General features: G+C 42.4%; 1 protein-coding gene across 1 annotated transcript in view; it reads left to right on the forward strand.

The window, feature by feature from the left end:
- Window positions 1-13415, forward strand: part of C5 (complement C5) — an 80923-nt gene that overhangs the window by 54016 nt on the left and 13492 nt on the right. The window contains exons 25-35 of the mRNA XM_060250587.1: window positions 1562-1637; window positions 2704-2863; window positions 4832-4927; window positions 5188-5359; window positions 6197-6399; window positions 7938-8090; window positions 8304-8366; window positions 8514-8631; window positions 9380-9419; window positions 11177-11279; window positions 12503-12577. Of these exons, the coding sequence (XP_060106570.1) occupies window positions 1562-1637; window positions 2704-2863; window positions 4832-4927; window positions 5188-5359; window positions 6197-6399; window positions 7938-8090; window positions 8304-8366; window positions 8514-8631; window positions 9380-9419; window positions 11177-11279; window positions 12503-12577 (1259 nt within the window). The remainder of the gene's footprint in view (window positions 1-1561; window positions 1638-2703; window positions 2864-4831; window positions 4928-5187; window positions 5360-6196; window positions 6400-7937; window positions 8091-8303; window positions 8367-8513; window positions 8632-9379; window positions 9420-11176; window positions 11280-12502; window positions 12578-13415) is intronic.

A 13415-nucleotide genomic window follows, 5' to 3' on the forward strand; every position in this document is an offset into this window, starting at 1 on the left:
TCTGCGCCACCTTTATCACTTTCGGGGTGTGGATCCCCCAGTGGGGTGGTCTCCCGACTCCCTCCGCTGACTGTTTCTGATAGCCCTGCGCCCCCTCTTTCATTTGATATGTGTCCCGTGCGGGTGCCACCCTCCCGCCGGGAGATGCCGCAAAATGAGCCCCCTTGAGGCTTATGGCGGCAGGGCTCGGGGGAAGCGAGCTAGACTGCTGTTCTTTTGAGGGGTTATAGAGTGTTTCGAGCCCGTCCCTGTGGCATCGGTCCCATCGTTGTGGGACCCAGGGGGCCGGCGCAGCGGCACGCCGAAGCAGCCTGTCACTAATAACACCAGTCGAGATGCAGGACAGGAACCCGGAAGTGACCGACAGGCTGCTTCAGCGTGCCGCTGCGCCGGCCCCCTGGGCCCCACAATGATGGGACCGATGCCACAGGGACGGGCTCGAAACACTCTATAACCCCTCAAAAGAACAGCAGTCTAGGTTGCTTCCCCCGAGCCCTGCCGCCATAAGCCTCAAGGGAGCTCATTTTGCAGCATCTCCCGGCGGGAGGGTGGCACCCGCACGGGACACATATCAAATGAAAGAGGGGGCGCAGGGCTATCAGAAACAGCCGGCGGAGGGAGTCGGGAGCGCGCACACCCCCCCCCCCTCCAGTGTCCCTGGCTGGCCTTCAGACATTATGGTCACCCTACCGCAGACTGACTCACAGCCTTGCTTGGCTGCCTCCTTGTCACCTTTGTACCTGGCCACTTGCTGCCTCTGCAGCCCTGCTTTTGCTGGCACATAGACAAAATTGACAGACAGGCTGCTGCAGTGGGTGAGGATTGTGTTGCCACCTTGTTGAACTCCTGCAGTTGTGCAAATTGTAGTGGCTGTGAATACCATCCTCTTGTGGAGAGGTCGCTTCACACAAGTGAAGCCTTGACGTTCCTGAGCCTGATACTGACCCTGCTTTCAGCCTCAGGGCTTCCTGTTATTTGTTTGTTTGTTTGCTTAATTGGATTTATATCCCACCCTCCCTGCCGAAGCAGGCTCAGAGCAGCTCACAACATGTGGCGTATAATAAAACATTTACATTAAAAAGCATTAAGAACAGTTTAAGAATAATTTGGTGCTAGTTTCAGTACAGATTAAGATGGCGTCCGTTGATTTTAAGCATCCACTAGATTTTAAGCATCCACTAGATTTTAAGCATCCACAAGCAGGGTCAGAACCTTTTCAGTTGCCGCCCCTCACTCGTGGAACCAACTGCCCAAGGAGGTCAGAGCCTTGTGGGACTTTGCCTAGTTCCATAAAACCTGTAAGACGACACTGTTTCAGTTAGCATTTAACTGCCTAACTGAAACAGTGTCTTCTTACAGGCCTAATGGAACTGGGCAAGGTCCCGCAAGGCTCTGACCTCCTTGGGCAGTTGGTTCCACCAGTGAGGGGTGGCAACTGAGAAAGCTTTTTCTTGCGCTTTCGCATTACTGTGTTCTGAGACAGAAGAATAAAGTGAGTGCTTCTGTAACGTTTGAATGCTAGGTAAGGAGACCTTGAAAGCTCTGCTTATGTATTTCCTAGGAATCATAAGAATCCTGTCATACCAGAAAAAAGATTTCTCTTACACAATGTGGATGGATGGTCAGTCCAGTGCTTGGTGAGTTAATGACATTTGACTGCCAGGAAAAGAAATGATTTTGGTTTATGTTTTCCTGCAACTACCTGCTTTCCAGGGCCCTCTTTGGATAAGAGTTCTCTCTCCAGGGGTTTTCCTGGGGTAGGAGGAGATCAGGGGTGGGAAGTGAACTGAGATGGGCTCTGTCTTCTACCCATTCCTGACCCTGTTGCTATGGAGAGAGCTGAACGTCCCTGCAGTTTGTTGTGACTCCTAAGAGCCATCAGTGCAAGATATTAAATGACCTTTCCTGCATTATGCTTACATCATAGGGGTAATTGGAGCTGAGCCAAATTCACACAGTAAAACCCAGTTGGAAAGTGTTTTGAAAGTGGATTGGAAGTGCATTATTTGTGTGTGTGATTGCAGCCCAGGTGCTGTTTCCTGGTATTACCTGTCTGCCTGAGTTGATTTGAGGATAAAAAATCTTTTATGCTTTCACTGGAGAACAAAGGCAATCAAGTAGGGACTTTCCTACTAGATCTATGTTATATAACAAGTGATTTTCTATCAAAACTGAAATATTGTGATTATTATTATTTTTTTTAAAGTGGGGTACAAAAGGAAAAAAGTGGTACAGGAAAATATAAATCCATCAATAATTTCCAGATATGACTAGTTACATACAGTGAGTAAAATCCACTATTTTTGTTAGATACAAATTTCAAATGTGATATCAAATATTAAAACATCATTATTACAATATTTTGAGATAAATTCTCTCTTTACAAGAACAAGCATGAACTTTCTTAGTTGTGATATTCTATTAACAACAGAAAGATTATATATTTTCAGTTAGACAGATTTTTGTACTAAGTTTGAACCATCCTAAAAATCTAGATATTGTCTTAATCATTTAACAGTTTCAAAGTCTTATTCTTACAATATTTCAAAACTGAAATATCAATTGGGAACAGTTGCGGGGCTTTGACAGCTGATGATGCCAATCCTTCGGAATCCCAAATCCTGACCAAAAAAATAAGTTTGGAACTAGTTAAAAAAAACTTGAGTGAGGAAGTATCCTTATTTTACTTGATTGTCATGGCAGGACGACAGCTTTTGCTCTAAGGATTTTGGGACAAGTTAGTTCATATACTTCTGTGGAACAGGCTTCTGTGTGTAGCTCTCTGGCATGGATGATTGACTACTGTCAAATGGAAGATGGATCTTTCAGAGAAATTTCAAGCTACCAGCCAGTAAAACTACAGGTATGAAAACTGACTACTTGTTTTCACTATTGTGCATGTCTAAAGCTGATGCTTTATCATTTGCCATAAAAGCAAATCTATTGGCACATCTGATTTGTAAATTCACTAGTTCGTGGTGGTTCCTTGCATTGTAGAATTGCTACGTCACAGCCTGTGCTCATTTCACTAGAGCAAGACCTGTTGAATTCCATGGGACTTGTTTCCAAGTAAACATTTGGCAGATCAGACAGTCATTGTTCCATCCAATCTCCATCTTGTGTCAAGAACAGTTCACTGTATTAAACATCAATAATGACAAAGAAGCTGGTAGTGTCTTAATGAATTTTATCGTAGCCTAAGCTTCCAGAAGAACTGGGCTTCAGCTAGTTTAAGTAATTTTTCTGAGTGTTAAACAGATGGGAGGCAAAAAAAAAAAAACCCCTTAGAATAAATAGGTTAAGGTGTCAAAGCACATCTTCCATCTCATTATCTTTTTGACCCCAGTGTTTCCAAGGGTCCCCCTGCCCCATCACTGCCCCTATATCCATGTTTGTGTATTACTACATCTAATCATTAACTGGCTGGCACCCATGCAGATGACAAAATTTGCACATCCATGTTTTTCTGCAGACATAATATGTGTCTCTACCCATGTCAGTAGACAGAAAAACATTGCTTTCTAACTTAAGAAACTGTGGTGAGGGCTAAAGACAGTGTGTAGAGCAGTCTCTTAAAGGGGGGGGGGGCAGGGGACAGGAGAATTGGCTTGTTCAAGCTGTCAAGAGAGAAGATTTCAGCCGATCTTGTGGCATTCTGACTGCTTTGTAAATATCAGCCTACCCTATCTTCAGACTGACAGTTACTCATCAAGGTCATCTCAAGAGTCTGTTAATTAATTCACACAGTTCAGCTATGAATCTGGTGGTGGTGGGGAGCTCATTCTTAACCCATGGAGGCAACCCTGTGATTGATCGGAGAGGCCAGGAGGTTACGGCCAGTGTATAGTGTAGTCTATGGTAGAGAGAAGATTCCCCTTTTAATCCCCTTTCTTCCACCTACCCACCCTTGCTACCTGACTATACTCTGTGTGTGCTCTGGATCATCACACTTCATCCGTAAGAAGCAGTACTGCTGTTAGGATAGGAATAAGCAAGTAGAACAACCAGATTGTTTTGTGATTTTATGTGTATTATGACTTCATTGAACGATATGCTTTACTTTCAGAACTTTTCAATAAAGCTTCATTTCATGTGAGATACTGGGGAGTAACCTGAACCTACCTGGGCCTGAGTTTGTTTATATTACTGCACCAAAGCAGTGTAGTCTTGATACAAGCCCCTGAGAGTTTAAAGAATTTTGAAAGAGATTTCAGAAGGGGGGAGACAGCTCCCAGTTTAGGCCAAAAAATCCAAAGCCACATTTTATTCCTTACTCTTTTGTGAGCCACAGGACTCCATTTGGTATAGTAGTTAAGAGTGCAGACTCTTACCGGGTTTGAACCGGTTTTGTTTCCCCAATCCTCCACTTGCAGCTGCTGGAATGGCCTTGGGTCAGCCATAGCTCTCACAAAGTTGTCTTTGAAAGGATAACTTCTGGGAGACCTCTCTCAGCCCCACCCCCTCACAGGGTGTTTGTTGTGGGCAGAGGAAGGTAAAGGAGATTGTGAGCTTCTTTGAGACTCTGAGATTCAGAGTGAAGGGCAGGTTATAAATCCAATTTCATCTTTTTCTTTTTCTTCAACTTGTGGGCCTTTTTTTTTTTTTTTTTTTGAGGACAGAAAGGTTGAGGTGGTTAGAAGGCATAGACTCCTTTCAGTGCGGGGGACAGACTTGCCCATATAAAGATAAGGATGCAGGAAACTATTTTTTCAGTTGAAGTGAAACTTAGCTGTCCAGAAGCTTCACATGTGTGCATGTCACTCCACAAAGAACTCTAGATTTGGGGCAGTATGTTTACCTGTCTTCATTTGCATTATGTTATTTTTAAAAGGGTACATTGCGTAAAGAACAGCAAGAGAAGACTATGTATCTCACAGCATTCTCTTTGATTGGATTTGAAAAGGCTATCCACTTATGCCCGCTGCAGGTGAGTGGGATCACGTGCATCTTCTGATTAGCATCTCTTTTGTCATGCTTTTTTGCACAGATAAATCTCTTATTATCACTGTCCTGAATTTTTGTTGCATTAAAATATCAGGGATGCTGCAGATCTGCGTGATTTTTAAAACGTTCCATTTCGTGTCTAGTTATTTATACCTTGGCTCGTTTATTAGTTGGCTGTAGAATATGAAAGCTCCGAACCTGTGAGTTAGCAATGTGACAAATGTTTTCTGTTTGCCTTGACAGAAAATCCAGGATGCTAAAAATAAAGCCGCAGATTACTTGCTGCAGAATTTCCAGTCTGCGCAAAGCACGTTTTCCTTGGCAGTAGTTACTTACGCACTGACTCTTGCAAAATCCAACCAGGCTGGCGCACGTGCAGCCTACACTGCTCTGAAGAGGGAAGCCCTTGTGAAAGGTAAAGCTTTTCAGTTGATGGCTGGTGCCATCCCATCCCCACCCCTCACCCCTGCTTCTGGCAATGGCAGCACTGAACAGAGTCAAAAAATACTGAACAGAGTCAAAAAATACCTCTTGATAAAATGGGTAACAGTTTTCTACAAAAGCGGTAGTCTACTAGGTGAGTCTCAGTCATGTCTTTCTCAGATGCACTGTGTCAGGATCCTCTGCTAGAGATGATCTGTGTACCAGCATTTCAGGTTAGATCCCGGTGGGCAGCCATGTTGGTCTGAAGCAGTAGAACAAAGCAGGAGTCAAGTTGCACATTTAAGACATCAAAGTTTTATTCAGAATGCAAGCTTTCATGTGCTAGAAGGACACTTCAATAGACAATAGGATGGAATGGCAAGCAGTCCTAAATACATCAGTCTGTTATTCCGATTCATATTGCCTTCATTGTTGTTTCAGCCCAGTCAACGCAAACTAACAATCACCACACCCCAACTTGTGATTCTTTTAATCTGCTAAAAACATTTCCATGATTTTGCATACTAACTCACTGCCTACTTTCTCTATATTTAGGAGAGCTTGCCATTCCATACTATTGTCTGAGGAAGTGTGCTTCTAGCACACAAAAGCTTACATTCTGAATAAAACTTTGTTGGTCTTAAAGGTGAACTTGACTCCTGCTTTGTTCTATCTACAGCATTCCAGGAGTTAGGCTTATGCCGCACACCTTGATTTATTATATCTCTGTGGTCAACCATAGACTTCCTGGGACAAGTTGCCTGGGGGCTTCTTACTTGCACTGCTGTGCTCTGCCGTAACTCCCTGCTCTTTTGTCTTCCTTTCCTAGTAAACCCTTTGTATCGCTTCTGGAAAGATTCTTTCAACAAAGTCGATCAACATGCCCCTTCTGATGGCAGCGCTAAGATGGTTGAAACCACCGCATACGCTTTGCTCTCTACTCTGCTGTACGGTGACCAAACCTATGCTAACCCGATTGTCAGATGGTTATCGGAACAGCAAAGATATGGTGGAGGTTTTTATTCCACACAGGTACTTAAAAATAAACCATGCAGCAACGTGGTGATGGAAATGCTTCATTGCATTGCACTTGGCTCAGGTTAGGGCTCTTTGTAGCTTTCTGAACACAAATCAGCATTCTGGTTTTGAACAATGAAGACAGTATTTCTGCCACAGTACAACTTTGAATTCAGTGGGCATAAGAGTTCTTAATTGCACCTACTTCTATTCTGCATAAGGTCCCTCCATGTAACCTGCATCCATTTTTCACCTTATCCCTTTATTATTGTCTTTGGTTACATTAGCTTCATTCATACCTTCTGCCTCTTAGGTTAGCAGCATACATGAGAAGCAATCTCTTTGCCTTTATGCTCTATTGCAGACCCTCTTTTGAGCTGGTAGCCCTTTGACAAATGCCATCAATACATACCGATCCGAACAGGGAAGGCGTGCCAGGATATGCTTTTGGCAGCTGCTTTCTAGCTCTAGAATTTCCTTCTCCAGACTCTTGTTGAAGTCTGAGACTGGATGTCTAGTAGTGTTTAGACTAAATATAGGGTCTTTTGGTTACGTGTTTAATAAGTGTCCGGGTCTTTGTTTCACATATTTTAGCATGATTCTGTTTGGTTTGCAATGGATTTAATGAAGTAAAATATTTTAGCATGATTCTGTTTGGTTTGCAATGGATTTAATGAAGTAAAATCCTAGTTCTCAAGAGAAAGGGTAGGGGCAGGAGTGTGAGTCGGATTTCCAGAGAAGAAGCGGCAATGCATTGTTTCTTTTCCCCTTATTTAAACAAAACCACCATGCTAAAAAGTTAACTGGGTTGCATTTTTTTTTGTCAGAATGCATACAAAAATGGCTCAACAACTTTTTCCTTTTAAGACATTGTCACCTGCACATCTGAAAACCATGTCCCCAAAATGAAGCCTCTTACCATTACAGATTCCTTTCCATAAACAAAAAAGCACCGGGAACATAAAGCTAAGCAAACCACTGAAATGACTTAATTGAACCAAAGAGTTTAGTGTAGGAATTTATTTTTTTTCTGAGAGCAATAATACAGGAACATTAAATAAGCAGCCTGAATTTAGGGGACAATTAAGGTATACATTTAAATCAAATATATGCATAAATAAATATTATTACATACACAGAGTGCTGTTGAATACTACCTTCCCAAGTTTAGAATACTTCATATATATGGCAGCAGGGTGTATGTGTGCTGCTGAGGCTGTGAGAACACTTCCCTAAGCCATCTTCTAGGGAATTTAATACAGCTCAGCAAGGATTTGAATCTGAGCTCCCCATGTATGAGTGCTTTAGCCTTTTTATCAGCTCCATCATCTTTGCTAAGTGGTATTAAGTGAAAGAAATAAATACTTTGGTTTTATGTTTTTAATGTACTTTATTTGATGTGTCTTGTCTGTGTTTGTAAGCCACCCTGCACTCCATAGGGAAGAAAGGTTGCTAATAAATGATTTAAATAAATACAATCATATGGTCTAAAAAAGTTGTCTTGTTTATGCATTATGCTTCTCATTTTACCCTGTCTTTAATAAATTCAACAGGATACGATCAATGCTCTAGAAGCCCTAACAGAGTATTCCATTCTCATTAGACGGCTGGAGTTGGATATGAACATCAAAGTGTCCTACAAGAATCATGGGGATTTTCACCAATACAGAGTCACAAGAAGCAATTACATAGAAAAGCCTGTGGAAGTGAGTGAATTAAGTGTAAACAATTGGAATTACTATCATCTATCTATCTATCTGTCTGTCTGTTTGTCTGTCTGATCTATCTATGACGAATGCTTTTAGGTGCTTTTTTGTTTCTGAAAAGTGCTGTGTAGTTTGACACAACTATAAGAGCTTAACTTCACATCACAGTGATCTGTATTAATGTCAGTTTCCATTATTTCTGTACATTTTTAGGTTCCCTTGTATGATGACATAGAAGTGCGCACAGGTAGCAACACTGGATTAGCCACCGTGAATGTAAGTAAGCAGCATTTTGGCCCGTTACCTTACCATGGATCCAGATATCAACAATATCTGAATGCATTTAGGCAACTTTTAAAAATAGCTGCTTGAACTCTGAAGCCAAAGGAATTTAAATTTGATTTCTTTTTTGGATATGTGCAGATGAGGAGCGTGTATTATAAAATCAGTACTTCTGAAGACACTTGTAACTTTGAGCTGAAGATAGAAGCAAAGTTACCAGAGGGTAAGGAAGTGTCAGATTCTGCTTATTGGATTAAATGTAAAAAAAAAAACTATTTGACCTGTGGCACAAAAGTATCCCTGATCCTCCATGTTTTCCAATTAAAGGAAAATGCTGTCCAAACAAATTACAAAGTTTATATGACTCCAGTGACAAGAGAAAGAAATTTTACTTACAAAAGTAGAAGCACATCTTGCATGACATATTCATGTACGTACATTGAACTTATTGTGAACAGATTAACTTCAAAAAGGTTAACTTGCTACAGCATCAAGCCCAGGTAAGAGATAGAAGAAGAGAGGTCCCATATAAGACGAAACAGAAGACAAGCAAGGGCCAAAGAGGCTCAGCATCTAACCCATCAGAAGGTGGGGACAACTGCCAAGTATACCCCTGAGAGAGAGAGAGAGAGAGAGAGAGAGAGAGAGAGAGAGAGAGAGAGAGAGAGAGAATTCTCTTAACCCTTTCTGTCCCAGATCCTCTTGTATGCAGACTTACAGTATTCAACACTGTTGCAGTCAGGTTTGAGCCTGGAGCTGTCTCACCCTCCAGGGTTGTTCTAAAGTATGCACTTCTTTGAAGTGTGGTTTAAATTACGGTAGGTGCATGGAAATAAAGGATTAAACACAGTCTTCCTCCAATTAAAAGCTCAGTCTGTTGAACCAGTTCATTTTCTTGAGCTGGATATATAAAAAAGGGATGTACAACAACCAATTAGCTTATTTACCTGGGTAGCTGATTTTGAAGAGCTGACTATAAACCATTCCTTCAGTTCCAGGCATGGAAGATGGTGATTCACGCCACAGGCACTTGGTGGCCTGTGCAAAGTAAGTTGGATTGAATTTGTCGCTATGCGTTCGTTGTTGAACACATTGTGTGTGTGTGTGTGGGGGGGGAGTGCCTTATTTTAAGTAGTTCATATTTTAACAGTGTTTCAGCACTTCGCTCATTCTTGCTTGGACCTCTTCCCTCTCCTTCATGTCTGATGTTTGTCACTATGATCTTGGTGAGCTCCTGATTCTCCACTATTACCAATTGTGCTTTTCATAGGTTAATATACTGCAGAAGCCAAAGAGAACAGGGGATACTTCAGGGAAAATAAGAATTTTTTCCAAGTTATAAAACTAGACAATACAATTGCTTGGTGCGCATGCTATATTCCTAGTCTCCTAACCGTGTTTAGGTGAGCAGGAATATATTGTAACATTTTATGTTGGTCTCCTTTCTTTAGTCTCTCCTGCAAACTCACCTTCCCTTCCCTGCAAACTTTGGTTCATATCTTAAAGATAACCACATCCAGTTTTAACTACAGTTTGCAAACCTGCTTCAAACTCTGGCACGTAGTTAATCGTTGTTAGCACTACTGATAATGCATACATCATTGGAGGGAGGGAGGGAGGAAGGAAGGAAGGAAAGAAGGAAAGAAGGAAAGAAGAGAATTTTTGGAGGATGGGAACACAAGCACATGATTTATTCCTTGTCTCCTAGTGATGGTTAGCAGACTGGGAATTTTTATATCTGCACCAGGCCAGAGTGGAATGTCCATGCCAATGAAAATGTCTTTAGCATTTCTCCTTGGACCATTTGTATTCCAGTGCCACAGCCATTAAAGCAAAGGTCCCCAATCTTTTTGATCCTGTGAGGAATTCTGACATGGCATGATGGGCACAGCAACAAAATGGCTGCCACGATATGGCTGTCACAGGACTCAGAGCCAACCACACAACAATTGCTGCAGCCTAACTTCAGGCATACCATGAAGATCCTTGTGTTGTTTTGATGGTAGCTGCCAAAGCAATATTTAAATAAAATTTGCATAGCCAATCAGAAGCCTTGCTGGGCAAAAGCTCTACCTAGCCATGTCCAAAAAATAGTTAGTGGGCACCAGAAAAGGTGTTGGGTGCCATGGCATCCACAAGCACCACTCTGGGAACTGTTGCACTGAAGCAGTAAAACTCCCTATAGCAGTCACTTACATCTCTCCCACATCTAGTACCACTGTTTTAATGACCTGACAGATTCAGTGACTTCATTCCATGTACATTAGAAGCTAAATAACACTGAAGTTTGGTTATGAGAATGGCAGTCCTTGTGAAGAGCCATAATGCCTGTATCCTGCGATTATTTTGTAGATAGATGTCTGAATCTTTCTAAATAGCTGTGGGAGTTCTGCCATTAAATCACATGGACCGTGTATGCGGCAGAGGGGAAAAAGAAAGGCCCCTTTTAAGCACTGAGGGTTCCAAGTCAGTAAAATTCACACCTGATAAATTAACTGCTGAAGGGTTTTTGAAAGTTGTTTTCCTGTGATGCATTTTGTGATGTTGTGGTCTGTTTCTGTTTCCAAGGAACCCCCAAGTTAGTGTAAAAAACCACTGTGTTACAATTAAATCAGCCCTGCATATTATCTATCCTGTTGTTGATTTTACTGATGCCCTATTCCATCCAAGATGAGGTCAGTTTTATAGTGCTATATATGAAGTTAGAGGCATGTGAAAAACTGTACTAAAAAAAAAAAGGTTATTTGCTCACATTGATCCAATCAGCTGTTTTCCAATTAAAATTTTATTTAAACTCTGGATAGGTACAAGCCTAGCCGGCTAGAACCACGGTCTGCTTCCTCGCATGCTGTGATGGACATATCACTGGTTAGCGGATTGGAGGCATATGCAGAAGATTTATCTATTGCAAGTATCAAACTCTGGATTACTAAATCATGGGTCAGAAAGGGGGGCACTAAAGATTACATCCTTATATCACGTGGTGGTGGTGAGAGGCTTCTGTTATATTGGCACCATAGAAAAGAGGCTGCTGCTGTCTTCCTTACAAACACTTTTCTGTTGAGTTTATTTTCTTACATTTCTATCCCACCCTCCCTTGTAAGTGGGCTCAGGACGGGTCACAACCATATAAAAACAATTAAAATACATCGCAATATAATTTAAAATCTAATAACATAACTCCCAAGATGGCGATCAATCAACAAAATGTGTAAGCCCAGATGGATCAGAGAGTTGGGTGAGGGGCATCAAACACTACCTGTAGTATATTTATATACATTATTCATCATATCTGCATACTTTATTGATACTTCATCTGCATACTTTATTGATACTTCATCTATTCATCACATTGACATCCCAGACTTTCTCCAAGGAGCTCAAGGCAGAACACAAATCCATGTTGTTCTCTTTTATCCTCCTAACAACTCCAAGACAGAGTGACCCACTAAAAAGTGCTTCATGGACCAGCAGGGATATGAACTCAGTTATCTTCAGCCTATCTAGTTCTAGCTATCTAGTATTTAGATATTTTACCCCTCCCTTTCACCATGGGCTCAGGGTGGTTTACGGGGTTCTCCTTTCCCCATATCTGTCTTTACAAGAACTCTGTGAGGTAAGGTGAAAGAGAGAGGCTTAAGGTTACCCAGCAAGAATAAGGATTTCAGCCCAGAATCCCCAGATCTTAACCCAGCATTCCGACCACTGCACCTCATTGGCTCTGACACCACACTGGCTCTTCATGTTCTTTTCTAGTCCCACCCTCCCAGGGCTGGCCCTAGACTGTCTGGCACCTAGGCAAGACTAACTTCTGGCACACACACCCTTCACTGATAATGTCACTGAGTCACATGGAGGGTGCCCAAGTTGGTGCCCCCAGAAGGCCAGCACCCTAGGCAATTGCCTTCATCTCACACATTTTTGTCTTAGCTCAGGAAGGATGGCCCCAGAGCACACTAATTTATGCAGTAGCTCACAGCTTTAATGCCAGTAGCTCACAAAGCAGAATGTTTGCTCACAAGACTCTGCAGTTTAGAGGGAACATTGGGAGTAAGCTATTAAAACCAGAGCCCTCTTTCTAGATAACTGGTGCAAATTAGTTGACGAATTCTCTCTCTCCTTTTTCTCAGCTTGCAAATGGAGTGGATCATCTGATATCAAATTATGAGATAAAAGACGGACACGTGGTGGCACAAGTAGACTCAGTAGGTCACTTCCACTAACTCAGGTGTTCAGTGCCGGATTAAACCCTGTGGGGCACCCTAGGCAGTCAAAATCTCAGGGGCCCCCTTGCAAATTATCTCAGTTGGAGCACCTGCCCTGCTGTCCATGGCCCCCGCTGTAGCCTGCAGGCACCTTCTCAAAAGCACCTTTGACAATGCTGTGGGGGAGAGGCAGAAAGAGGCAAACTTGGTGACAACAGCAGCAGCTGCTGCACCAGGCAAATTGGGTAAATAGCAGCTCAGTTGCTGGCTGTGTGTGCAGGCTCTGAGGGTTGCAAGCAGGGGGGAAACTGGTGAGGGGAGCCAGTCCGGGGCCCCTAAAGGTGTGGGGGCCCATAGGCCAGTGCCTACTTGGCCTAATTGTTAATCCATCCCTGCAAGTGTTTTTATTTTACAAGGTCTTTTGAGCTGGTCTTTGACAGTAATCAGTAATTCCTTCATTCGTATTAACTTCAGAAAAAGTTTCAACAGTTTTGTGCCTGAGCTACGTATACTTAGGACTGGAATAAATGTATTGTACCTTTGTGTTGAACTTTGGGAAGTTGCTTGGGAAGCCCAGCTTGGCTGAATGTCAGAGTAAATTCTGCTATGAGAATGTTTTGTGCAGTGACACAAACTTGTGTGGAATTGCTTAAGTTGCAAACATTTATTCTACTTCTGCTGGTTAGGGGGAGGGGCAAAGAGGGACTCTGCAGCCCTTCCTTCCCCTACATGCCAATATCAGTGTTCCCTCTAAGCTGAGTTAGTGTGAGCTGGCTCACAGTTTTTTAGCCTTTGGCTCACGCATTTTTGCCTTAGCTCAGGAAAAATGGCCCCAGAG

The sequence above is a fragment of the Heteronotia binoei genome, chromosome 12 (assembly GCF_032191835.1).
Source record: "Heteronotia binoei isolate CCM8104 ecotype False Entrance Well chromosome 12, APGP_CSIRO_Hbin_v1, whole genome shotgun sequence".
In the NCBI taxonomy this organism is placed as follows: Eukaryota; Metazoa; Chordata; class Lepidosauria; order Squamata; family Gekkonidae; genus Heteronotia; species Heteronotia binoei.